The 15965-nt window shown below is 36.1% G+C and overlaps 1 protein-coding gene across 1 annotated transcript; it reads right to left on the minus strand.

Moving 5' to 3' along the window:
• Positions 1–3589: 3589 nt before the first annotated feature.
• On the minus strand, positions 3590–4134 carry LOC117565135 (uncharacterized). The gene is made up of 2 exons (XM_034244105.2): positions 3932–4134; positions 3590–3856 (listed from the first exon to the last, which is right to left on the minus strand). The coding sequence occupies exons 1-2, from the start codon at positions 4059–4061 to the stop codon at positions 3699–3701; spliced, it is 288 nt and encodes a 95-aa protein (XP_034099996.2). The 5' UTR covers positions 4062–4134; the 3' UTR covers positions 3590–3698.
• Between the last annotated feature and the right edge of the window lie 11831 nt (positions 4135–15965).

Raw genomic sequence — 15965 nt, forward strand, 5'->3', positions numbered from 1 at the left:
TGTTTTAGACGTATGCGAAACTTTTAAATGCTTTAAACAATGCCCTAGGCCTAGTTAATGGATTTTAAAAAGAAACTTACTGAAGCTAATAATAGCTGCAAAAGTCAGGCAAATTGTTGGGATATCATCACATAACATTTAATTTAACTGCTGTTAATTCGCAAAAAAAAAAATAAATAAAGAATTCATTATAAAAGGCAATAAAATGAAAATAAGTAAAATAATTACAACATAAGCTATTTCTGCAATATATGCAAATACAATTGCTAAGATTAAGACATGATATCAAAAATTGTCATTTCATTTAATGTATATTTGAAATAAGTAGTCAGCAAACACTTCCCTCTAATTTTAAGCCCACAAACATTTATTATGCTTGGCTTATGAGAAACTTGTAAGCTTATTAAACATTAACTTAAATTAACTTCAAACCCTCTTAAGGTAAGTAATAACTGAATTATCAAAAAATGCATTAAAAATTCATACAATTAAATGTGGATATTTACAATTAAAATATGTAAAATATTCTGCAGAAAATATTATGATATACAATACAATAGAAATGCTAAAATACAAAAAAGTGATAGCAAAGATTGACATTTTATTTTATGCATATTTAAAATAAGTTCTCAGCAAACACTTTCTTTAAGTTTGAAGGCTGGAAACATTTATTATGCTTGACTTATGAGAAAGTTGTAAGCGTATTAAAGATCTGGCTTGTGTGTTATGCACAAAGCTTTAGATTATACCACAAAAAATGGCAAGTGGAGACAGCCAGCCAGCTGACAAAACACTATCAACTACTTCATCAGCTTGTTAATGGGGCACATACGCAAAGACTTTGCCGACAAACATGCTCATCTTGAGGGTCCGTCTCTTTTATGTACTCGTATCTATTTCAGAGTTTTCGTTTTCGCTTTTCGTTAGCTCGTTGTCTTGTCTTGGGCCTGGCCATAAACTCTTACACATTCTCTTAGCTTCTTAATGAGCGGCTCTTAACATTTCGATTCTAATCCCTGGACAAATCTTTCTTGAACTGCGCCGTCAAACAGCCGTGGCGTATGCGTGTCGTAAACATGTTTTCTATCTGCCCCAAAAATTCTCTAGTCGCTGGCAGCAAAACAAAACAAAAAAAGAAAGAAAGGACCACAAAAATTAAACAGCCGCCTGACGACTTGGCCGAAAATGTCCAATAAACACATTTATCTGACCCACAAAAGCATAAAAACCTGCGCCTTCGATAACATTTTATAACTCGGCAAAGTGCCATAACCCAGCGAAATGGCCAGAAACGAAAGACCCAATTCAAACAGATCCCTCCGAAGGAGTCTGTGTTGTATCCCGTTCCATTTCCCTCCCTCTCTCACTTTTGCTAATGAATTAAAGCCACAGCCATTAAAAGTTAACCAGCAAGCAGACAACTACGAGTAGACAGCTCGATTCACATAATATTAAAGATAGCAAAATATTTGCATAACAACGCACAACAACGAGTAAGGCAAAAAAACAAACTAAACAACAACAAACACGCTGCCAGCCAGCCATAAAAGTAAACTTGAAATAATTTTACATTTGGGCATAAAACTCATATACTCGAAGACCATAAATCAAATAAGAAAAAACACAGATATAAAGGTCGCATAATTTAATACGTAGCCAGGACATCCGACATCCTCCATCCAGTCCACCAAAAACCCACATCATACCACAACCAACAAAAAAAAAATAAGAGAAAAAAAATGAAACTTGCTCAAAATAACATAAAGCAGCAGCAGCAAGTTTAGTCGGAAATGGGAGCGATGCGGGTATTTGACTACAAGATACTCTGTTTTAATGACTGCAAATTATGCGAAATTAAAGTTTTGTTCAATCTTGGAAGCAGATTGACTCTGCTTTCGACTTCCGGTGCAGACTACAAACGATTGCCATTGAGACAAGAATGGATACCAAAAATAATGTATTAAGAATTCATCTACATATGTAAAGAATATAAATATCCTAGAAGAAGAAAGATATTTCTGCTTCTAGCTTGCATTTCAGAGTTAGCTACTGTTTATATTATTTATAGAATCACTATAAATAAAAATTGTTCAAGTTTAATTTAATGTACGACAAAAATACAAATAATTTTCAATTTGTATGTAAAAAGAACCTCACATATACAATTCTAATAAGAAACTGTTCCATATAACGAACTGTTATATACACAATTTTATACAGGCCGAAAAGTATGCTATAAAAAACTTCAGTGCTAACTATTAAACCCTGTCATGGCTGAATTAAACTCCGGGTCTTTAAAAAATGTATGAGTTTGTATTAAAAATAATATGTCAAATATATAATTCTAATACTTTTCGACAATTTAAAGACGCTAAAATGCAAACAATACAACAACTAAAGAATATAAATGACAAAAAATCAAAAATATCGAACAATAAAGTGCAACTCTGATTTTTTTTAAATAACAACATGAAATAGTTAATACTCCCTCTTACAAGTCACTTTGACATCTAGGGTATCTCGACAAAAACAAAAAGTGTTAATGAACAAAATAATGAGTTGCAGTGCCCAGTTTTGTGCCACACAAAACATTTTATGACACTAACAGCTAAACGCCACGGGGAAAACTTCAACATCAGGCAGAGAACGTCAGACACAAACACACACACACACACATAGAACTCCGAACACCCAACGCCAACACATTCACTCGAGAGTGTGAGAGAGAAAAATCACAAAATAGAAGCGAAAGCGGACAAACGAAAGAGAGAGAGAGAGAGAGAGCAAATCAGAGTCGCCGCATGAAGCAATAAATAATCAGGAAAGTTTCGTTGAATCGAATTATCACCCCCTGAGGTGCAGTTCCGTAATGAATTTGTTTTGGGGTTTTCTTCTACGGCATTTAGTTTCATTACGTTTTTAGCTTCGCCACCAACTTCGAGCTGCATTGCGGCTGCGTGACCCAGCTATATAAACTCCCTCCCACCTCTTTGACCAAGTTGTACCTTGCCGCAAAAGTGTGGCCGAGTCAGTTTTTGATTCAGTTTGCTCAGTTGGTTTGTTTATTTGTTTGTTCTCATTCTGCTTCTGCTTCTGCTTCTTCTGCTTCTGTTCGTGTTCGCATTCAGTTCAGTTCAGTTGAGTTTGTTTTGTTTGTTATTTGGTTTTCTGTTTTTTATAGCCAAATACCATACGAGTATGTGTGTGTGTGTGAGTGTGTGTTTTAGCTATGCAAATCTGCGGGCGCATATTCATTTGATTTGATGTGCATTCTGTCGCTTCACATTTATTTGCTATTTGCGATTTCTTTGCTCTTACTTTTGGCTGCTGTGGCTTGTTTTTGGCGCTGTCCTGTCATTGACTTCGCACCCAATTCCAATTCCATTCCCATCCTGCATCCCCAGTTCGATTGGCAGATGTTTGGCTAAATTTAAATTGAGTTTCCGGTTTGTTATCTCCTCGCACAATGCAAAACTGACACCCGACAGACGTTAAACTTTAATTATATTATGGCTTGTTCCATGCATCGAAAAATACAGAGTCTGCTGTGGAAAGCATATTAAAGCTGTCTCTAAAAAATAGGAAGTTTCGAAAACTTTCAATTTGAATTTTCTGTATAAACATATTTTTTTAATTTTCTAACTCAAACTAATTTAAAAACTAAAACCATTGCACAAATGTTGACTAAATTATCCATTTCAATAAGACAATTCTGGATCCTCTATAATATAAAATCGTATAGTACCAACACGATTGCTAAACGAAGCAATAAACGGAATCGATAGCAGAAAGAGCATTTCAGTACGTGGATCTCCCATGCGAGGAAAACGCTCTTCAGTTATATCATAATAACCAGCTGCAACGAGCGATAAAGAGAGAAAATGCGTGTCAAGAAGAGAGACAATCTTGAGATAATATTCTAAGAACTTACCACGTATCTGGGAGAGAGTTATTGAGGTGGCTGGTGAAGTGCACTTGGCATTCACTAAGGTTTGCCAAATGTGTTCCGTTATGCCAGGATGACGTTGTTTCATCTTGTAAAATAAATCGTCCAAAGACATGTTCGAAAATGTTTTATCAAAATATATTGGAAATTTCCGTCTGTGTTATTTCACAGCACAACTCGAAATGTTGTGAGATCAAACTCATTTTCCGCCTACTCTCTCTTTCTCCCACCCAAAATAAAACCGGTATTCCAAAGTACACCATCAACTCAAACACACACACAAATGTAGCAATGCAGCTGCCCTCCCTCATCCCCGCCCTCTAAAAGTCACGCTCTCATGCGCTCTCTCTCTCTCTCGCTCTCTTATCAAGACTACATTTGGTGGTGGATTTTGTAGCAATGATCGCTGAGCATTTTCAAATTTTGGTGGTGGGTTTCTTCACGTGTGACTTGGCTGGCCGCAGCCAAGACACAAACCTCAGCTAGAGCTGTTATACAGTGCAGCACAGCAACAAAAAATTTCCCCACTGACCGTACATTTCAAATAAATATTTTCTATACATTTTTAATGGGCAACTTTTGCGTTTGTTCTTCGTTTTGTAGTTTGAGCTATAAAAACTTTACCTTTCTTATTACTCAACATTGAAACTGCTAAACAAAAAGGTAGGAAAGAGGGAGCGATGGAGCTCGAAGGAAACATGGAAAATGACTTCAGACAAAAAAGTTGTACTTATTTTCACACTTGTGGTAAACGAAGTGGGAAAATAATTACAAACTTCAAGCAAGGTAGACGACGATGACGACGACAACGCCGACAAGGACATGACCAAAAGAAAAATAAAGCTGCACGAAATAAATAATCATAATAGAGCAAAAGTACAACTAAACACATACCCTGTAAATATATATTTTGAGCGAAAATGTATTCTATAATCTTCGAAATACTTGGAAAACGCTTCACCTCTAAACCAAGTCGGCTTAACCTATTTTACTGGGTATTCCAATCATGAGCTCTACTCTTTTTCTTGTTCATTCTTTAAAAAATGCATTCGTTTGAGGGGTCTGGAACACCCCAAAGATATGGCAAACAACTTGACAAAGTCATTTTAATTTAAGTTGTGCAACATTTCAACACTTTGGTAAATAAATTTTCACAGACAGCCTTTAGGCGCTCTCATTGTCTCAGTACTGCAATTCCACACACAACAAGGTGTGCCTGTGTTGGTATATATACGTGTGTATGCCAGCCATGCAGACAACAATTCCATTCGACAATTTGCATTTCGTGCCGAGTTCTTAATTTGAATGCTGCCTATTTTCGTGCCCATTTTGTGGCTTTTATTTGTAGCACTTAAGTGAATCTCGGGTATTTGAGTAGCTTCATTTATCCATTTTATGGACTGTGCAAAGCCACAATTTTCAATAAACTAGATAAACCATTAGTTAATTTTCGATTATTATTATGTCCTCTTAACATATTTAGGCGATTTATGCAAGCAGATTCAGCTTGAATTTAATTTGCTTGTTGTTAAAGCAAATTTAGTAGACAATCGAATTGAGTTAAATTTCAATATGTCGATAAATTGTGAGTCAAATGACAATAATTTCGTATGTTCTAAATTGAAAATTTCAAATGTCATCTCTAAAATTACCAACATAATTCGTAGCATTTAGCTTTAGACACGAAGTAGCGAGCAGAAAGGCATTTCTAAAATTATCATTGCATAATTTTAGGTGCAAAGGACAAATTAAACCAAATGACATATTCTACAATTATATTTAAATTCTAGCTTTTTGCGTTGGCAAACGCGGTAATTTTGGCCAATTTGCAATTGGGATAAAGCTTTGCTGGTTTAGTTTGCTGTTGAAGCTGATATATGCGCTGATGGTGCCCGCATCATAATTTGAAGCTCATTAAAACACATTCGCCGCCAAGTGAATGACAGCAACAGAGCAGAGGCAAAGGCAAAGGAAAAACTGCAGTACAAAGTGCAAACGCAGCATTCAAAACTATGTAACATACGGACAAACCTATATGTATGTGAGTGAACTTATACACTCATACTGATGTTTGATATCTGCGCATTGTGCATTTTGTGAATAAAAATTTGCAGCGAACATAAAATTCGCAACGGAAGTTATTTCACGCTTGGAGCGTCCCGCAGCTCACTGTTCACAGCTCCACGTCAAAACTAACTAACGAAGTAGCAAACGAGGATAGTACATAGAATGAGCGAGGCATGGCGAGGGGAGGAGAGGCCTGGCGGGGTTGAAGAAATTGGTGAGTTGAGAGAGGAATTAAGCAGCGTAACAAACTGTCAGTATGTATGAGTCTCTCTGGGCAGCTCAGTGTGCGTATGCTTGCAACGTAATTGGTTTCAAGTAACGGCACTCACACACACATACACTCGCTACGCTACACTTGCTGCGGATAGAAGCACAACAAGTCGTTGCAACAAGTTTAATTAACATAAAATATGCAACGGCTGCAACGGCAACAACAAACAACAGAAATTGCATTTAAAATCGAATTACTGACTTTGTGTTCACTTCTTGGCAATCTTTATTTGTGTGAGTGTCCGTCTGTCTATGTGTGTGTCTGCAGTTAAATAATGCAATTTATTATAGCATACTTTTCAGGGCGCTTGGCTTTGGCAGCATACAAGCTTTTTCATAATTTCCGACGCGTACTTTTTTCTCCATCTCCCTCGCTTTTTACTCGCTTTTATTTTCGAAGCTGGCCACTACAGCTGCTGCTATTGTTGTTGTTGTTTCTGTAGACTCATTTATTAATTCCAATCCATTTGTACACATGATTTACGTGCCACATAAATACCGTAATAAATGGAGCTCTCCAAGGCTCTACAAGGCTTTTACTGGACAGCCCACTCAACCACCTAACGACTCACACCCACACCCTCTCACTCCTCCACACACACACACAACACTCACACACTAGCACGGACTTTTGAGCAATTTGCTGTTTTGCATTAATAATTGCTCTATGCTGCAGTGAAGCACAACATTTGGCACAGTTTCATTATAGCAGCATTCTGAAAATCAATTTCCAACTGAGATTTCTCTTTAAGTAAGCAGCTTTCAACTTCGCATCTTTGGCAAAGAGATTCTGCTTTAATCTAACATATAGAATTATTTTCACTTTGAAAATTAATTTTCACTGAAGTTTTCACTTAGCATAAGCAGCTTTCAACTGATCGACTTAAGCAAACTTTTATTTAAGCATTCATCTATTCGTTAAATACCCAACTAGTTTCTTGTTTATGAGAACACATTTGCGTGAGTTTGCAGCTCAAGAAACAGAGTTTGGCAATTAACTGAGAAAATTGTTGTCAAATGCAGCACAGAACACATTTTGGCTAACCTGATGATGCTCTATGTATTTTGTTCAACTGTCAGTTCTCTCTAATTGAGTGCACACCCACACACTGAGAAACCAAGAACACACACAGACACTTCAACACCTGAATGCATTGATGTTTTGCTTGCATAACTATGCTCCATATCCAATCCAATCAACTGTCTCTTTCGTGTGCAATCAATTTCAACTAAATACCGTCTTCATGCGTAATTGCTTGTCCATGTATGCGTACGCTTATGTGTGTGTCTGCGTGTATGTATGTGTGTGCTGTGCTGTATAGTTATATGGCGTCCTTAATACGGCAATTAAAAGATGATTCCAATTAATAGTAAACTGCGCATATTGCATGCTCGCTATCTATTTCTTCCCCTCTGCCCCTCTTGACGACTGCTTCCCAAATTGTATTACCATTTGCAACACAAAGCTGCTCCATTAATTGCCCTTAATAAACTAGACCTGGCTCTTCAAATTAGTTTAATCAAGTATTGTAATACAATTTGTCGGCACAATGGGCGCTAAACAATGGCATTTAATAACGACTGTCGAAGGTTTGAATGCGCATATAACTATCAGATACTCTAAGTGAGATATTTTAAATAATCCTCTTTCAGAATATTCGGAAAATAATTAGGTTTTTAAGACAAAGAGAGCTCTCACATTACCTGGGATTTCATAACCATATTAATCAATTTTATAGACAAATAATTATAATGTGCGCTAAACAATAGCATCTAATAACAATTGGATAAGGCTTGAATGCGTTTATAACTAGACAGCTTATAAATAATCCTCTTTTCAAATATTCAGAAATTAATTAAGTTCACTTTGGCTGAGATTTCTTAACGCTATTAATTAGTTTCATAGGCAGATTATGATCTCAAAATTATGCATTTAATAATAACAATAGAATTTGTTGACACAATGGGCGCACAATCTTATATCAACAATCGAAGGTTCAATGCGCTCCACAAAAGACTTTAAATAATCCTTTAATAAGACACTTTAGCTGTAACCCATTTAATCACTTTAACAAATAATGATCTAGATATTATGCATTTAATACAGTAGTATGTTCCTACTTCATGAATCGTTTATTCGCAGGGTATTAAAACTAAATACCAAATCTAATCTATAATTAAATCGTGTAAACTGTCGCTAACATTTAAACGAACGCATTAATATTAATAGCTAATATTTTAGGTACCTTTTATATTGCCTAATTAAATTTCCACTTAAAATACGACGCATTGCGTTCTATTTTTTTTCCAATATAAATGTAAACAAAAGCAGCGCAAGATAAATGGCAAAAAATGTGAGCAGCCGCAAAACAATTAATCAGAGCATGACTGGGTGTAGTAAATGGGCGAAACAAGGGATTGGGAGTACTTTGGGAAGCAAACAATTTGCATAAATTAAATAAACTAAAAATGCTGTAAACATAATTAGAAATATGATACTCTCTCTCGCTTCAGGCCTCGTTGTCCATCTCTTTCTTGCGTGCATAGAACATTCAATTGATTTATGCAAATTGCGAAACCGCAAAACAAAATGCAAATTTGTCAAACAATCGACAACAAATACAACAACAACAACGACAACAGGCAAAAACCACAACAAGTGCAGCAAAAAAATAAAATATGTGTAGTAAGTAAATAAATTAATGGGGAGTAAACGCATGTATTACAACTTTATGGACAATAATAAATAAATACTAGTACAACTTATGTGCATGTTATGTTTGTCAAGTTCTATCATGTTGCATGTACAATATCACTTCTCTTTATATCTCCTTCTCTTTCGTTTGTGTTGACTAAATGCAAGTGCAAAACCAAATCAACCAAAAATTACGTTATAAATATTAATTTCATTCAATTATTTTTTCTACTGTTTTCGTTGTCCATTTTTTTATTTTCATTTATTTTTATATGGAGTTTTATAGTTGTTCACTGCGGCAGTTTAGCATGCCAAATTATTTACGAGCATTCAATTATGCACATATTTCGCTTTGGCATACATAATTTCGATAGTTGTTTGATTTCGATAGCCAATTGTTCGTAATAAAATAGATACCTGATAGTTGTTTCAACTACTAAATAAAATTCAAAAGTTAATATTAGTCCGCTACTTATATTAAATAAAATCATATACATTCTGAAAATACTAAAATATACCAAAGGCTATATATAATGTATATCGATATTGTACTACATTCAATATATAGAGAACAAAATAGAGTGGGCGTGGCAAATATTTCAAATAAACGTAACAACTGCTGTAGTAAAATAATTATAGCTCTATCTCTCATAGACTCTAAGATTATGTGCTTCATATGGACGGACATGGCAAGTATATACATAAATACTTCATAGAGCCGAAGATGACTCCTTCTTCCTGTTACATACATTTCCCTATAATTAACATTATCAACACAAAGTAGCCACAAAAAAAGAATGAGTTTAGTTTGGCCTTAACACATTCACCTCTTAAGCAAATTGCTAATATCTAATAAAAGCTAATATAAATATAAATATTGATTACATTTAATACTAATTTATTTTAATCGAATGACTCATAATTCAATAAATATTAAAATAATAAATATAAATTTGAGTATTGGGTATTTAAAATTGATTTATTACAAGAAAACTACCAGCAAAAAGTATTTTCTTTGCTTATTGACTGTTCTTATAAAAAATAAATCATTTAACTTTCTCTTTCCCATTGCGTTCTTCCGCATCTGAATTGAAATTCAGCTCACAAGCTGGTCTCTAATAAATAAAAGCCGTCACTCACCCGCGTCTTCAAGGCTTTTAATTTATAACAAGTGAATCGAGTCCAAAAAGAAAATTATGCAAATTTATATATTGCACATTTTTCATATTTTCATTCTTTTTTAAATCTTGCTGTTGGACATTTTGAAGTCGCAAGGTTACGTTATTTTTTTTCTTTTTATTTTATAATTTCTTTGTGGTTGCCACATACATTTCGAGTGCCCCATTTGGTGGCAGGCAAATATTAATTTCATAAATGTTGCGTGTATTTTAATGAGAAATGAGAACACTCGAAATTAATAACACAAAGCGTACATTTAATGCAAATTGCAGCCCCGAGACCGAAACTGTAGCTCTGCCATTTTGCTGTGCCTCAGGGGCAAAGCACAAAGTGGAAGCGGAGTCTGGGGCAGAGAGAAGAGTCGTGCTCTGTCAACTCATTGGCCAGCGGAGCATCGAGCCAGCGCAGAGAACCTCAATTTCTGAGGCGTGTGTGCAGTAATTATGAGGGCATTATGTTGAATCCACAATCGTTATTGCATGGACATGCTGGGACAAGGATGCTGTCCTTCCATGGAGTTGTTGCTGCTGCTCCTTGCGGCGCTTAGCATTTCCAACATTTGCGTTATGCATGAACTGAGAACATGTAGACAGAGACTGCCCCCTCTCAGCATCCCCCTCTATCCGCTCGCTGTGTTCAGGATGTGGCAAGTGGCAGCAGGAGATGAGTGTGGTTGGTCCTGGGCTCCCTTTTTGGGGGGCGGTTGTCTGCTGTGTCTAAATTGCGACAACATTATTTAATTGAAACTAATTTGCCATTTTGTGGGCGCCATCAAAATATTTAATGCTGCTCGCATATAACCAAGCTGGAGCTGGGGCTGGGGGGGCGTGGCAACAAACTGGAACAGCTGCTGAGCTGCTTGTCGTCGTCTGGTCAGCTTTTGCGGCTAATGTGGGTCAGCAGCAGTCTGCTGCCATTGAGCACTCAAAGCATTCTTGCTTAGCGACTTTAAGCAGTGCCCCAAAAAAATGTGGCAACATGTGGCAAGTGGAACATGATTGCTCATATGCTTGGGGCAAATAAGTAGAGTGCAAATTAAAGTAACATTTCCTCCCCACCTGTAAAGCTCTGCCATATTTTTCACCTTGTAGAAATTGCGCGCACGAAGAAAAAATTAAGCGCTTTATGGCATGCATGCAACTCGTGCAACGGTGCGTGGTTAGGTGAAGTAGGGGGAATGAGAGGTAGCCACTGACACTGGAGTACAGCACATGCTCTGTTTACTTTTACGATTTTTCCCCAAAGAAGAAAAAACTAAAAAGGAACTGCATATAATACACAGCAGAAGTGTGGCAGCTGCACTCATTGTTGACTAGCAATAAAGGCTAGATTAAAGCCAACTAAAAATCCAACCGAATATTCAACTTAAGTATACTCGAAAAACTTCTAACTTTTATAATTTTATTATACCAAAAAAAGAATAAGTGTTTCACTATAATTAATAAAAGAAATGCGCAAAAGTAATATTGAAAATTAGTTTAGTTAAGTAATGCCAATTTATAAAGTTAGTTTTACTATGTTTTTAACAATTATAGAGAAATATTAGAAATAATTTTTAATGCTAACAATACTGTCAGCATTCTGATATTTTATGATGATCGCAAAAGGTAAAAAATTACATCATTTAATAATCGTAAATAATGCCAAAATTTTAGCTTTAATACAAATCTTTTTAAAAACGTCAAATAATTGTAATTTAAAAGTATTAAGTTAATTTAAAATATAAATATACACAAATCATTATGAATTCAGAATTGAATTTTAATACACAACAAAAACCGAGAAACTGTAATTTATTTTTTTTTTATTCATTTTCACATGCTTTCTATTTTTTAGTTTATAATATATAATAAAATATTTATTAACAATACCAAGATAATAATACATTTTTATTGTTATCATCTTGATTAGGCTTCTTAAAAAATAGTACTTAAAATGTCTAGCAATTTTAATCACGAATCACTGAATTTAGTAATTCTACATTTTAAGTTGATATCGAATAAGTCAATAATGCCACAAAAAATAATATATTATTTACTTGAATAAAATATGTAGAAGAAATACTGATTTAACAACGCTCCAAATAAAAAAGCATTTATTTTTTCTATTATGTTTTCTACAAGGTTTTTTTAATTACCAAAATAAAGAATTCAAATTTCAAAATATTGGAAAAGCTGTGTCGAAAACCCGCTAAATTGGCAGTGCTGACAGTAACAGAGCAGCACACCCACACTACTCACACGCATACACACACACACCTAACACACACACACATGGTGAACGACACCACCAGCTGCAGGCGTGGCACAAAGTGAGCAAAACGCACGTGACGCTCATCAATTTGGCGCACTTTGCCTTCGCCGTTGTGTTTTTAATGCGCTCTGCCAACGACAACGATGAGAATGAGGATGAGCATGTGGATGTGGATGTGGATGAGCATGTGGATGAGACAGAGCTTCAGGACAACGACAACGACAACGATGATGATGATGATCATGATGATGAGGAGACTACAACTGCCAGTGGATATTCGTTTACTGTTGCTGCACACGAACCTGAACCTGACTCTGAACCTGGCTGACTGCATCGTTCCGCACATGCTGTGCACGTCCAGCTCCTTACGCCCATACCCTACCCATCCCCATACAATGTCACGATTTTGCATATTAATTGCATTAAGTTATAGCCACCGACGGCAGCAAGCGGTGCGTCGTCTGGCGCCACATGTGCCTCATAGTCTCTCTCTCTCTCTCTCATGGCTCCCACCTTCCACCCACACTCACACACATAAGGTTGGCTTGCGAAGTTCAGTGATAATTTCAGCTTGGTAAATCCACTTTGCTGCACATGTTTGAGGCTTAGTTGTTGCCGTGTGCTTAACTGCCATTCGAACTGGGCGCCGTCCTCCTCCTTCTCCTCCTCCACTTCTGGCTCTTGCTGTACAGACTGTAAGTTCATATTTATATTATGTTTAACTAACGCACAAACATTTTGTCTGCTCGCCCACTTGAAATTTATTTATAAACACACAAATTCCAATAGATACAATGAAATGCGATACGCGAACGCATGTTAAGCAGACATCCACACATACAAACATTCATATACAGAAATACTTATCCCATGTGGAAATATTTGAAAATGTTTGCCGATCATTTCGCTATTTTTAACCTGCCAACAAAATATATGAAATATACTTATTCGTACACCCGGTACTCCGTTGGTTAGCAGGGAATTATAGCTTTATGCCAACACGAAATTTGTGTAACAGCTTAATGTATAATATATGTATTCTTTCAGCCTTTACAGCTGTACGAACACCTAGTTAATAGACTTAAGAAATAAAACTTAGGAGTGACAAATTTTTCTATGTTTGCTATAGGAAAAACTTGGCTATCATCCAAAAAACAACTTTATGAAAAAATTCAAATACATCTTCAAGCGATCAACTTTTTCGATTCGAAGTAATGAACAAGAGTTTAAATAGTTTTTTTTTTAATCTGGCTGTGTTGTCTATTAACTATAACATTTTTTCTTTAAGTATAAATTGTAGTATATACATTTTTATACCTTTCCATGATTTTAGTTCTGTTGTATTATTTTTGAACCACTGAGAACTATTTAAATTGAAACGTACTTCCAAGATTCCCAAAAAACTTTATACAAAATATATTTAGTTTCAGCTGTTCAACAAATTATTATTCATTACTTACAATACATTAAAATATTTTGTTTCTTGTTTCGTAAAGTATAAGTTTTAGTATAAAATAAGTATTATATTTGAACCTCTTCCTACATTTCCAGAAAAGTCTCTACACAAAGCTATTTAATTTCAACTGTTTAACTAATTATTATTCAATACTCGATTTCAGCTTACTCCAGGGACAAGTTATCTGTTATCTTTTTTTAAATTAAAAAAAATTCGCGGAACTTTAAACAATATAATATTTTAAAATAACATTATTATTTTATGTATTCGACACAATGTTAAACTAAAAATAAATCCTTACTATTTAGTATTGTTAGTAGCACAACGTTTTACCGCCTCTTTGTTAATGAAAACTTAAAAATAATTGCACTTAAATATAGTTTACACACTGCACATTGCAGATTTTTATTGCTCTGTGGATTTTCATGATGTTTCGCCAGATTTCGCTCCATACTTCTTTACATTCCATATGATTGTTTATATACTATTGAATGCAAGGAAGCATGGAACTCACAAAGGCTATTTAAAAACCATTACCATTACCATAACATGCATCACATATTGTTGTTGTTATACTCCCTCTTAAATTGTTGTTGTCTGCTCTGTTCTGTTATGTTCGCTGCTGATTCACACATAAATAATGACAATGGCGAATGTAATTGCATCACAAAAAGTTGCCAAACATTTGGCAAACCAAATGTTCCTAGTTGTCGCCTTTTTTGTCGGCTGCTGGACGACAATTCTTAGCCCAAAGCTATCAGAACAAGAGTGTTTGCATTTATGGTCCTTGCATTGTTTTTGTTCATTTTATTATTTAGAACTAAATCCTTTGGATCCTCCTTTTGCATCTTGCAACCGCCATGACTCCGACTTTGCTTGTGGCTTGCAAAATTTTCCTGTTTTGCGTTGAATTTTCCGCTGGCCGTGTTGCGGGAGGGAAACTCGGTGAGGTGAGGTAAGGTTTAATACTTTTTGCCGTGCGTTTTTATAGTCCAACTGCAATAAAGCAATTTTTAAGCGCACTGAAGTGTGTTTATATGTGACTGTGCGGCTGTTGAAGGGAGCGTGAAAGGGAAGCCGGGGGCGGAAGTAGCGAACGCTGCCCTTCGTCGTGTATCTGCTTTTGTTTTTGTGTGTATTTCTTTTATTTCTCTTTATTTTTTTTGCATCTTTCACGCGCCTGCACAAAAAATTCATAAACTTTTTTGCTGCTGCTTTTTGTTGTGTTGCTCGACTTGCAGTTGCTACTACGACTGTGTTTATGTGTGTGTGTATGTGTTTGGGGCACGAAGTGGCGCCCGCAATAAAATTGCGCCCTTTTTGTTGTTGTAGTTGATGTTGTTGTTGCTCTTGTTGTTTTTCGACTTTGTTTTTTATGCGCATATTTTGCACCACATGGCCAAAGCCCGAACACCGAACACCGCGCATCGCTGCCCGCCTCCCCCTCAAACACGCCTTGGCCAGGGCTTTAGTTTTGCGCTTAAACGATTTTTTCCTTTACATTTCGAGTTTTTTGTGTGTATTTTTGATATAAGTCTTTTTCTGGTCACATTCCGCACGCGAAATATGCGCTCAGCAAAACAAAATCCGCGACTGCAATTTCGATTTAGGAACATAACTCAAAGTCGAACTTAAAACCGATATTCATATATTCGAGATTCGAACAAAACTGTCAAAAAGACAGACATTTGCAAATGGAAACTGAAGCTGAGATGAGCTGCTGAGTCACAACTTAACGGCGCGCACTGACAAATGCGACTGTCATCTAAGCGCATTGTAAACAGACGTTTATATAGGTGCCTAAAATTAAATTCGAGGACCCACATGAAGCGTCGCAGTCGACCCGATCCGCTTTGCAGGTCAAGTCGCGGCCAAGCCAGGCACAATTACAACTACAATTACAACTACAACTGCCACCATGTGGTGCATCATCGCTGTAGTTTTTACCTACTTGAAGCACATTGTGGCAATACCCACGCGGACTGCAAATGCATCGCGAGTTCTCGAGTTTGAGTTCGAGATCGAGTTCGACTTTGACTCTGAGTTGCAGCAGGATGTGGCACATGGATGCAATCTGCAGTCGCTGCAGGCGTTTTCCC

The sequence above is a fragment of the Drosophila albomicans genome, chromosome 2L, assembly GCF_009650485.2.
Source record: "Drosophila albomicans strain 15112-1751.03 chromosome 2L, ASM965048v2, whole genome shotgun sequence".
NCBI lineage: Eukaryota > Metazoa > Arthropoda > Insecta > Diptera > Drosophilidae > Drosophila > Drosophila albomicans.